This window comes from Pseudochaenichthys georgianus, chromosome 6 (genome assembly GCF_902827115.2).
Source record: "Pseudochaenichthys georgianus chromosome 6, fPseGeo1.2, whole genome shotgun sequence".
NCBI lineage: Eukaryota > Metazoa > Chordata > Actinopteri > Perciformes > Channichthyidae > Pseudochaenichthys > Pseudochaenichthys georgianus.
In genome coordinates, this window is record NC_047508.1 from 18,819,170 (window position 1) to 18,831,236 (window position 12,067).

The 12,067-nt window shown below is 44.8% G+C and overlaps 1 protein-coding gene across 3 annotated transcripts in view; it reads right to left on the reverse strand.

Moving 5' to 3' along the window:
- mob2a (MOB kinase activator 2a) overlaps nt 1–12,067 on the reverse strand; it is a 62,671-nt gene that overhangs the window by 28,637 nt on the left and 21,967 nt on the right. The window contains exon 1 of one of the 3 annotated variants that reach the window (XM_034085093.2): nt 6,600–7,199. The exons of 1 other annotated variant lie outside the window; for it this stretch is intronic. In XM_034085093.2, coding sequence (XP_033940984.1) covers nt 6,600–6,637 — 38 coding nt within the window. In that variant the 5' untranslated portion in view covers nt 6,638–7,199. Of the gene's footprint in view, nt 1–3,744; nt 4,162–6,599; nt 7,200–12,067 lie in introns of those variants that run through there. One more of the 3 variants, XM_034085094.2, reaches the window with a different exon arrangement.

Here is a 12,067-nt window from a genome sequence, read left to right on the forward strand (position 1 = left end):
TCTCTGCCACCTTTCGACACATTTTAAAAATGTATACTCAATTCTGTCTAACATTTTCCCTGCCACCTAACCAACCTACAAACAGAGCCAGACACAACTAATCCATTATCCAGATGCCAAGATGGCCACCAAGCAGCTGTTGTTGTCCATGCTTACAGGGCACCTGCCGCGTCACACACACAATGTTCACTTTACTGCGCTGCACTTCATATTTGTCTGCTCAGCACTGATTAGTGTTCTAATCAGGAATTGCGTCCGAGTGTGCTATGGCTAGCTTTTCTTTCTGAACATGTCAACCTAATTATGGTTGTTTCAATAGCAAAGATGCAAAGACGTCCTGTGTTTTTTTTATTTAAGCGTGAGCATTAAAGCAAGTGCTGACGGGGAGGATCTAAATGCGGAGGTGAGGTTAGTGCAAGGCCATCGCTTCCTTCATATCCTGAGCCAGCAGGACGAGGCTGCTCCTAAAACACATTCACAGTGTCAGTGTTATGTGACTGGCCCTATGTGTGAGGTCTGCTCTCTGCAGTGACTCGAGGGCAGGTGACAATAGAGCAGGACAATCAGTTCAGTATAGACTGACAGGCTGCTTATATTCTATGTGCCCTCTAGAGGAGGGAGTACACTAAATGGCACATGGGCAGGGTTGACCAGTTCTTCTTTGTGATTAAAGAAGTTAAAAAAGTAATTCAAGCCAGAAATCTGGGTAAGGAAAGATGGACATGTTCTAACCTGTGCTCATCTTGGAGCAGCCATTTTCTTCATGTTGAGTTATAGGGCTTTTCTACTAGTTGATTGTGGACTGCATATTTATTACCTTGACCAAGGAGGTTTTGAGTTGGTTTGTTTTGTTTGTTTGTCAGTAGGATTACTTAAAAACTACCATCCTGCCTTCATGAAACTTGGTGGAAGAGCGTAGTATGAGCCAAGGAAGAAGCCACTACATCTTGAAGTGGATCTGAATCACAGGGCGGATACACACATTAATTAACTATCCTTCACATTGCAAAATAAGGCATTGGGCCTTGACGGGTCTCTTTGCAAGTGCCCCTCTGGTTTAGGTCTAGTACGAGTGGAGTGGAGTACTGTATGATACAAATAAGTAGGAGAGTTGGGGTTATAGAAACAATAACCGATAAGTTTAGAATATTTTTCTTAGAGTTTTCTTCTATGAAATCTATTTCAAATTAAAGGCTGCATCTTGCTGTTCACTTAAAAGTCTAACCAAAATGACAAAGCAGCTTATACAGTGCAACAGCCACAGCTCATATCGCCATCCAATTCCTCCAGGCAAGGCTTTTAATAGGTTTTGATTCAACCCAACTTTCCCCAAAGACTTCGATTCTATTGAGTCCCATCTGAGTGACGGGGCAGTCTCACAAGGAGGGGAGTCTGCCGGGCTGAGGGGGGGCAGTGTGGGGTTTGTTGGTGGAGAATGGCGTCCTTGTTGAGCTGCTTGCCACAGCTCTGTGGAGAAACCAGGCCTGCCAAAGATAGCCTAATGAGAGACACATGGAAAACAGTAAGGCCCACTCTGCTAATACAACACACACAGTATGATGGCACACTCAGAACTATTGTTCCACACCACACATTATAAAACCAACTGATCCACTGACAGCAAACACACCACCCTTTGTACTGTGATGGAGTCTCCAAGTCTAAGTGCAACATGTTAACAGCAATATCATACAGAAACGTTTATCCCCGTCGTAACAAAGAGGGAAATCGGATTTTCTGTGTCATGATAAAATTCCGTATGGAGAAATGACTGGGGTTGGAAACAGGGAAAAAAGGCATCAAATTGATTAAAGCTGAATGAGAACTTGAGCCTCAGCACTGTTGTGTTGGAGGAGGCCTTTGTTAGAAAAGACTTTTGAGTGGACTTCATTTATTTGACAGAATTACTTTTTTATAGAAAACTTGGAAGAACATGGCATATTAGCAAAAATATGAAATGCAAATTAGCTTCAAATGAATGCTGAATTATTTCATATGGTGCGTTTACATGCCTGTGATTAGAAAATGCTTCATGACATCTTTGTTTATAAGAGTATAGGCACACATCATTCAACTATACTATAGTAAATTACAGAGATTCCATCCTCTCCATACCTATGCAATTTTAGACAGAAATGCTTGTCTCTCAAAATGACTGAAATCACCTAGTAATAAACATTAACACGTTGCTGCTGTACAACTTTACATGCAAAAATGGCAACGGCTGAGAAAGGGAGGCCACACAACTTATTTAATTGTACGTCATACGATGACAGACCGTTTATCCGCTCCATTCTGAACAGCATGATCAACATTAGAGTTGACGCTGTTGGATGGAGTGCTGGCAGCAGTCTCTGCTCCACACAATGCTACTGCTGGAAGCTGAAACACCCGGGCGGAGGTCAACGAGGACCTGCTTGGATGGGTGTGCCTCCAAAAACACACATCAATCAAGCCATACAGCATCATCGCCAAGCCGCCTGATTGGCTGTCGGAGACACCAAGGGAGAGGAAATGCTAAAAATAGACGTGACGGCCCATTTTGGCTTAATGAGCCCATGAGACATTAGTGCGCTGTCCAGGTCCCACCCTGTCTTGGTCATGACTGGGGGAGAAAATCACCTAAGTGCTCTTGGCAAAAGCCCCTGCCTTCACAAGGCTTCTGTGTGTGTACTTCAATGAGGCCTACAGTATAACACATGTTTAGCCTCACACATACATACACACACACACACAAGCGGCAGGCTGTTATTCATACTAAGAGTAGCAGTGAAGTGTAAACAGAGTTCTGTATCACCAAGGCCTAATGTAATCCAGCTGTGCTGCTGTGTGTGTGTGTGTGTGTGTGTGTGTGTGTGTGTGTCTGTGCTAAAGCTACAATTTCACCCCGCCATTAAAAGGCTCCTAAGAGAGCTCAAAGCTATATTTAGGCTTTATACAGCAGTTAAGGCAGGCTAAGGCTGGTTAACCCTAGAGCCACACAAAAGGGGAACCAGATCCTCTCTGCTCCGACTGACAGAGAGCCGAACCTAAATCATCTTCCTCTTGAACTCGAGCACAACAAGCAGCTCTGCAACATGATGTTGTTGCAGGTAGGACCAAAGAGACGGGCAATCCAGTTGGTAGTGGCCAGGAAAAAATAGCACATTCTGATAAGCCAATGCTGCGCAAACAACCAAAACAGAAAAAATGAAATAGCAGCTCCCTGCCCTTTTGGAACACTGTGTCCAAACAAACAGTGCAGCACAACCAAAGGGGCACACAGGAGGACGAGAGGAAAAGTTGGCCAAGCTGACGGATTCGCTGACTTTGGGCTGCATGCCATTTCACTCCAACCACTCTTTATCTTCTCTCCTAACAAACACTGAAACCGGCAACATATAACCCTGTTAAATCAGCTACAGCAGGATGACTATGTGCCATCACTGTCCCTCTGCCCTCCCTCCCTCCCACAAGGAAAGATGCCCCTTGTGTCTGACCACAGCAGAATCTCTGCCTGCTACAGCAGCACTGTCCTCAAATGTCTCCGACAAAACCGCAGCAGCATAACAGAGAGACTGAATGTGGCAGGAGAGGAGGGGAGAGGAGAGGGGGTCAGATGGAGAAGTTAATCAAGGTCTGACAATGTGAGTTAAAGAATGCAGACAGCCACAAAAAACGACAACAATCAACAACAACAGTAAAGGGGACGGAAAGGTCATGAAGGGATAACAAAATAAGAGTAACAGTGACTTGGATAAGTACCGATAGAAGAAGCAGTCGCAGCACACTAGAACCCCCATCGAGTCGGTGGTGTAGCAGAGCCGGGGTGAGGAGGCTCCGACCGACCCACAGCTCCCTTCCTGCCTGTCACCTCCCCCGTTCCTCTCGTGCAAACTTGGCTACAGGTGCAGCAGCTCCGGCATAGCACCTTGTGTGATCGGACAGCAACGGCCTCTAGCTTTAACGCAGGTCATGCATGACGGACGGACGGACGGACGGAGGATGCAGACGGGCCACTCCGGAAGTGAGGCAAGCAAACGCGCAGAAATACACTTTCAAAACAAAATCACATTCACAAAACCGGGTACGCTGCTCCGAGCGTGTTTCTCTTTCTCTCCCTCCTTTCCAACTACTGCAACTGCCTGCCTCACTTTCACACTCTTGCACTTCTCTCTCTTTCTCTCTCTCTCTCTCTCTCTCTCTCCCTCCCTCCCTCCCTCCCTCTCTCTCTCTCTCTCTCGTTCCCTTGCTGGCTCCCACTTGAAAGGCGGGAAGATTAGCTTGTCCCATAAACAAACTGCTGACTGCTGGACAGCACAGGGTGGACTGCAGCGGGGAGAGCGAGCGAGCGAGAGACAGAGAGGAGGGAGGCAGCAATCTCAGCCATCTGTATACATCCTAACCATCTCCACCCATGCGCACACAGACCAAACACACGATCGGTTGGCTAAATCCGAGTCGGAGTCAAATCCTGTCGGACGTCTCTGGAAAGTTAATCATTGCAGCAAGTTGACAGCCCCTTCATGCATGTGCACGTGACACGCAGCTAAATCATAACAGCACTGTCAGTCAACACTGCACACGTGTGCAGGCATGCGGCACAGGACGCACACGTATACAGTTACCATGACCGTTCATTCACACAAACGATGCAGAGGCACGGGAGGGGAGGGGCTAGCGCGCAGGTAAGCCCACGTGAAGCCAGCCAATCGCTGCAGAGTGCTTGTGTTGTGGTTTGGCCACACAAGGTGAAGGACACACTGGGCCTCATTACATCTCTCCCCTTTCTTCCCTGCGTCACTTCATAAGAGCAATCACTTTATTTTGCCATTGGCTGTTCACTTGCTTCCATGTTCATCAAAACACACACTTTGAGAAAGGACTGCAGTAAGGTCTAAGATCGAAGGATTAGCCGACCATGACAGAGGGAGCCGCTGACGCTCAATGTCAAACGCTGCGTCCCAAGAGGAAACACATCACTGCAGCAAAACAGACGGAGACAACAGAGACAGAGGACGGTAGCTGTGCAGCGAAGCACTTCTCTTATTCTGTCAGCGACTCATCAAAGAGCTCCTGAACAGTGACACGGGTTAACAGAAGCCAGAGTGAGAGGATCTGTTCACCTAACCCTGCTGAACAACACAGCTTCTCCTCCCTCTGCTGATCTTCTCTTCTCTTTCAAATATAAGATGACAAAGACGGACTGCAGCTGCCCGGCAAAGCACTTTTACACCGCATGACGTCATCCCTCCTCCAACACCACCTCCTCCTGCTTAGAAGCCTTTCCCCAGGAGCTGCAGCTACCAGGCCTCCTTTTTCACTGTTTAATGACCTCATCCCTCTCACCTGCACGCACGCACACACACACGGGATAGTAACACACACTTGTCTTGCACACACTTCCTTAGTGAAAACAGAAAGGGGAGGAAGGGGGGTGGGTATAACAGCCGATAACATCGTTCCCGCATGTTCAGCTGTGTGATGAAGTGGGTGTTTGGCACTCATTGGTTCTCCTTTGTGTTTCAGTACCTAAAAGTCAGAGTCAGGATATGGGTTTTGTGTGTGTGTCAAGTGCAGCGGATGGCCATATGCCCTGGAACAACGAAAAGGGGAAAAGGAGTGCCACAGGGAAAGTGTAAGAAGTGAAACTGCCATTAAATTAACTGTCACTTTCAACAATATGAGAAAAGCTTTCGTGGGTCGCCTTGTGTTGTGTACTTCCTCCATCTGTTGGCCCTTATCACAGGATCCAGACAAAACAATAAAAAGCAAGACATCCGCTTAATTCAAGAAGGCAGACAGAACAAAGAAAGAATGCTTCTTATAAACTTGTGACTTGGAGAGATAACAAAAAGAGGAGGGGGAGAGGGAGAGACTGAACCACTGGGCAGGGGAAAGACCCAACTCGTGACCGGGTTTAAAAACGCCAGGACATGAATAGAGGCCGTTGCATCATGTCAAGGGAAAGTGAGTTAGGGGTAAGAGGAATACACACAGTGAGCATCATTCACACACACACACATATAAAGTTGCTAGGTGATGGGAAGGCAAGAAGGGAGTATTTCTCTAGAGAGGAAGGAAAGAGAGAAAGATAAAAAGGGAGGGAGAGGAGAGATCATTTTTGCCGTTTTCCATAATGGAATAGAGGAAACAAAAGAGTTAGAACCCCCCCCCTTAAAGCAAGACAGACAGGTTTCTCCTGATCAAGCCTCACAGACTGAACTACACGTGGGCAAACTGAAATCAGGGGACCCTTGAGAGGAATAGACATTATATCATCAATGTTTGAGTAGACATGATCAAGTGCATTTTTCAAAACTGAACAACCATACTGTCTTTTTTTCAATTTCATATAATTTCACTTAGATGTTTCATCAGATGCAGCCTCAAACGACCTCAATATAGATATATTATGGAGGCAATAAAAAGTCGGCATTCTTAAAAAGTTGTACGATATTAAAAAAGAGTCACTATGAGCACCATTGTGCGGAAACAACACAGACAAAGTGAAGTGATTTATGAGCTGAGCATATCACAGATGTGCACCCCTCCCTCCTGCCCATATGGATAACACATGATCACGTTACCGTCGCGCACATTTACAGCAGTTCTCTTACCTATTTAGCGTATAGGACCCGTTCCTTTTAAACCTCATCCTGGACGACAGGAAACGGATGAAGAAATCCAGAATTGACGGCGTTTCAGCTTTTTGTCGCACCCTGAAAGCTACACACCCCGCCGCGTCTCTGTGAGCTCTGCACGGCTGCAGGACGAACAAACACACACCGAACAATACGGAGTCGCAGTCCTCTCTCACTCCTCAAGCGCCTTTCTCTCTCTATCGTTTCTTCCCAGACCTCCTCCTCCTCCTTCCCCCCTCGGTTTAGTTTCCGTGGGGCAGGGTTAACGGCGTTTCGATTCAAACAATAAGAGCTCGTATCGGTGGCGAAGTGATGTTAAAAATAAAATCTCGTGATATTAACGGAGTCTGGTCGAGGCTGGGTCGGCTTTGTGTGCACTGCCTCGCTGACGTAAACCACCGCTTTTTTCTCCAGGAAAAACACACCAAATGAAACTTGAACCATTTATTTCAAAACGTCCACATCTACACCCACTCTTCCGGCTCGGTTTGGCGGGATAAAACCGAACAAAAACAACGTCGACATTGAAAAAAAAGATAAATGTACAAGCTAAATGGTTATCGACGCGAGGCAGCTTCCTCCTTCTCCCCATTCACCGTCTCGAGGAGGCTCTTGTTCCTATCTGAGCAACTATATACACACACGCACACACACATTTATATTCCTCCATATGCTGAACACAAACCAGACTCCACCAACACAGCTCTTGTCACCACCTGAACAGTGAGAGATGGATTTAAAGCTAGGAATAGGGCTGAGGATCCATTAATGCCATTTAAACCCAAAGACGCACCTTTAAGTCCCGTGTCATTCTAATGGACACACTAAGTCCACTTTACAGCTCATTATACAGGAGGTTGGTAAACATGCTTCAACTTTTACATTCATTAAACATACCACTGGATTAAAGTAGAGAGGATTATATAAAAGTGGATTAAAAAAGGGACAAATAAGGGCTTCCAGGAAAGTATTCTTCACTTCATTCCAATAGATAAGAAATAGTTGTACAGATGGTTATTTGCCTTGCAATACTGATAAAACTATCTTTCTATCTCTGTCACTATTGCACCAACAAACTCTTGACCTCTTACCAGGTGCTGCTGTGAGGACAATGAGAAGCTACCAGTAACAATTAACCAACATGGCAGACTGGCTGGTTAGTAATATCGGCACTTTGCAGCATTTTCAGCATCCTCTCTGGCAAACACAATGAGAACTGACAATAAAATGAGCTGCAGGAATGTAAAAATGTAGGAAATATTTAAAGTGACTTTGAGCAGACACAGAGGTGACACTTGAATGACTTTACAATGACGAAGTGTGATCTTTAACGCTGCACCCAGAGACCTCCCGACTCAAACATGCCCCCGGTGAAGAGAGCTTGTTGCCCCTGTGGATCTTAACACCACTGTGTGTGTTTACACAAGCCACAGCTCAGGTCAGAAGCTCTTGTTTTGTACATTTTTGATTTTTATGGATTAAAAAAATGTAAGAGTTGGAGAAGAAAAAAAAGACGAATGGATGGGGAGAAAGAGAGAGTGGGAATATGTTGAGGGCCAGACCACAACGACTGAAAAATGGAAAGACCAGATGTGCTTTTCTTACAGCCAATTGAGGAAGCATCGAGGTGGGGAGGAAGAAATGCAATAAGAGTCCAAAACTGGTTTCAAATCCATGACTTGTATGGCTACATGTAATGTGCTTTAGTACTTAGCCTGAAATACGTTTTTAGAACTTTTATGGAGCTGTGTGGATGTGACTTGAAGCCAGAAAAAAGAATAAAGCAGCTATTTTTAGCTGAAAGCTTTGAAAGTATAAAACCTATCTGTGTTTATGACAGGGATTAAATAAAGGAAAATAGCAAAAAAATCCAGCTCAAAGAATTACAACCATTCCCAATAATAAAATATAATGTGCCATTAACCTTTGTGTAGGTCTGGAGGGATTCGAGTAGATAATGATGAAGCCAGGCAAGTGGTACGTTTAAGAGCATTCAGGGTGATTCAGGATGACATCATGGGGGTGCGGCTGTGTGTGTGATCCTGCACTCCCGCAAAAGCACTCAGGGTCGGTTTCAACGTCTCCAAGATCGTTTATTACAAAGAGAGCAGCCTGGCACCAGAACTGCTGATCAATGGCATCACTGCTGCTGCTCCTTCAGTCACTGCAGAGTTACACAACAGCCACTGGAGGGAGGAGAGGAGGAGGAGGAGGAGGAGGCTATACGATGGCCACTCAGGATGGTTAAATGAAATCCTTGCTTCCCTCACTTGTGTCGTTTCCCTGCGTCTAGTCCCTCCCACCAGGGAAGCATGGAGAGACGCAAGGAAACCACGAGAAGCAGGGAAACGAGTTGCAAGAGCAATATGACGTCCTTTCCTCCGGAGCGTCGCGTGAAGCGACGTCCGTTTGTGATGACGCCGCATAGCTGATCGTCTGACAGCAGCTCTGTCCCCGTTATTTCCACACACACCCCCGCCTCTGTTAGTACACATTTACTGACACAAACATTTGTATCATCTATTGCAGACTCCAATAAATAAAATAAGAACTCATTCTCAAAAAAGATAAATGCCATTCTTAAAATGTATAAACGAACATTAGTTGGATTAATATTGATTAGAGTGCACAATAGAAATAAAAAAAGAGATATGTTATCTATCAAAACCCAGTTAGATTAACATTCATTGGATTGCACACTTTGTTTGTTTGTGTGGATATGTAGCAAATTAACATTGTAATAGCACTTAATGACTGACTGAATGGAAATGACAATAAATGAAAATGTAAAACGAAAAAAGCGATCATGAAAATGTTTCCAATAAATGAATAAAATGATTTTTGACCACTTTGTTGTTCAGATATATCACATATTTGTAACTAAATGAAACATGAATTGAAACAAAACACGGTATAAACTGAGGAGTGACTCTCGTGAGTTTCATGTGTTTTCTTCACTCCGCTGGGAAACGGCTCTCATGTCAAGAAGCATCAGATCAGTGCATGCACTGCATCGTCCAATCAGTGAGCGATACACAGTAAGGGGGTGGGGCGAGTATCTGAGGATTGCATCTGAGGATGGTCTGGTGGTTCCTCGGTTATCGCTCCTCGATCCTCCGGCAGAAATAAGAGCCATGGGACGGTACTCAAGATGGCGCAGACAAATCAACTTCCGGTGAGACCGAGATCGAGGAAATGAAAATAGTCGACCTGAGACGGGGCCTACGATGACTCAAGGAGGAAGATGGTTGACAGTAAATGAAAAGACTCGGTAGGGACAGAGAGAGCTTGGAGGGGGAAAAGTGGGAGAACACTGCAGACCAGAGAGGCACAATTAGCCAGAGCTTTATTGATGCGGTTCCAAAACAACAGCCCTCCTTCCTGCCTCCTTCTATTCAGGCTCAATCCATTCCTCCTTCCTGCACCTTAGCTTCCCTTGATTGTTGCTCCTTTCTCAGCCCCCCCTTCATTTAGCTAATTTGAGCTTTCTTGCCCCTTTCGCAATCCTTAATTATATTCAAACCTGTTCTCCATGCAACCCCCCTCTCCTCCCTTCTGTCCATCCAATCCCTGTCCACATTCCTCCTCCTGGTGCATGTTGTGCAAGAATGCTGGGGGCCTTAAGTGTATCCATGCATACAAATGGTGTTAAATAAGCATGCTCTCTTTCTCGCCTGATGAGGAAGCTGCAACTTTACTCTTAAGGTGTAAATATGAATATAATAAATAAAATGTTTGTCTTTATTCTCCGCCTCGTTTCAAGTGACAGAGAAGCTTCCAGAAAACACTAATGGCTGGCTGTGGAATAGCCCTGGCCACTCCCACACAGGCTTTCCAGGAATACGTTGCACAGTCAAACGCTGGACCGCAGTGCGCAGTGTACACACACACACACACACACACACACACACACACACACACACACACACACACACACACACACACACACACACACACACACACACACACACACACACACACACACACACACACACACACACACACACACACACACACACACACACACACACACACACACACACACACACACACACACACACACACACACACACACACACACACACACACACACACACACACACACACACACACACACACACACACACACACACACACACAGCTGTAAAGCAAAACATCTTGTGAAAATACCAAGCTGTGTGTATTACGAAATGTAATGTACCATAAGGTCTTTGCTGCCAAGTACCATGAATGCACTGTTTCTGTCAACCACACAGCCTCAATATGTTTCAACACACACAAATAAACACACACACTGAGCTCAATGAGAGGTATATGTGAGCTGGGGCCATGCCAAGAGGTGCAGTATGAAAGGGCCTATATATACGGCCAGGCTGGGCGACGCCAGGGTCCGTCAGTCTGTCTGTGGGTCCATCTTTCACATACAGCCCGGTCTATAGTGAGGGGAACTAATAACTGACCGTTATAGTTACTTCAGTGGGTCTGCCTCTCTGTCTGCCCATTTTAACCCTGATAATGACATGGAATTCCTGCCATCTTTTTAAATGTATGAACCAATGAAGAATGTACACCATACAATCACTAAGTACAGTTGTTGCCAAAGTAGCATATAAGTGTAACATAACAGGCAGAATGGCAGTGATGTTGACTTTTTCTCAAATGTCACGTGGATGCCCCTAAAAGGCAAATATTATGTCTTTGTGTTTCTGGCCTCTGCATCCAATCAGTATTATCTTTCTATATCTAGACAGATTTGGTTTCTATCTAAATTTCAAGAAATTAAATGCAACCTTACCCATGCACCCGGTCTCACTCAGGCATTTTGGAATGTAAAGCTAAGCGCCAGCAAAGGAAATCCATCTAATTTGTTGAAGGAAAAGTAGCACTTATTTTATTTATATAGTGACAATTTATATAGTGACAAGTTCCACCATTTCCTGAAATGTTATATAGAGCACACAGTTAATCGTAACACAAATATGCATTCAAAGAAACCTGCACGGAGATTACTTTGAAAATTCCAAAAAAATAAAACAAAGTGGGAATTATATAGGATGACTTGAGTTATTTTGACCTCAAAATATTTAGGTTTCTTTTTTATAATTTTTTGTCCTAAAAGTGAAAAGTATGTCTTCACTTTAATTACATTCCTGGTAGTCTGCAAAATACTTTTAAAACATTACTTATGTCTAAATGTTGCTTTTCTTCATGCCTAATTTGCATATAAAATCAAATATAACAACACGCAAAGAGAACATCAGTCATTTGTTTGAGATGTTCACCAGTCCGCACCTCTATCCTGGATACTTTTTGTTAGAGTACTGGTATTGTGAACTGCCGAGGTTGTTAGGACTATGACGCCACCTACTGTCACCCAGAACTAATGCACCGTTGTGAAGTGAGCACACCAGCCTCCTCCCTTTCGCTCTCTGGGGCTGCTGTGC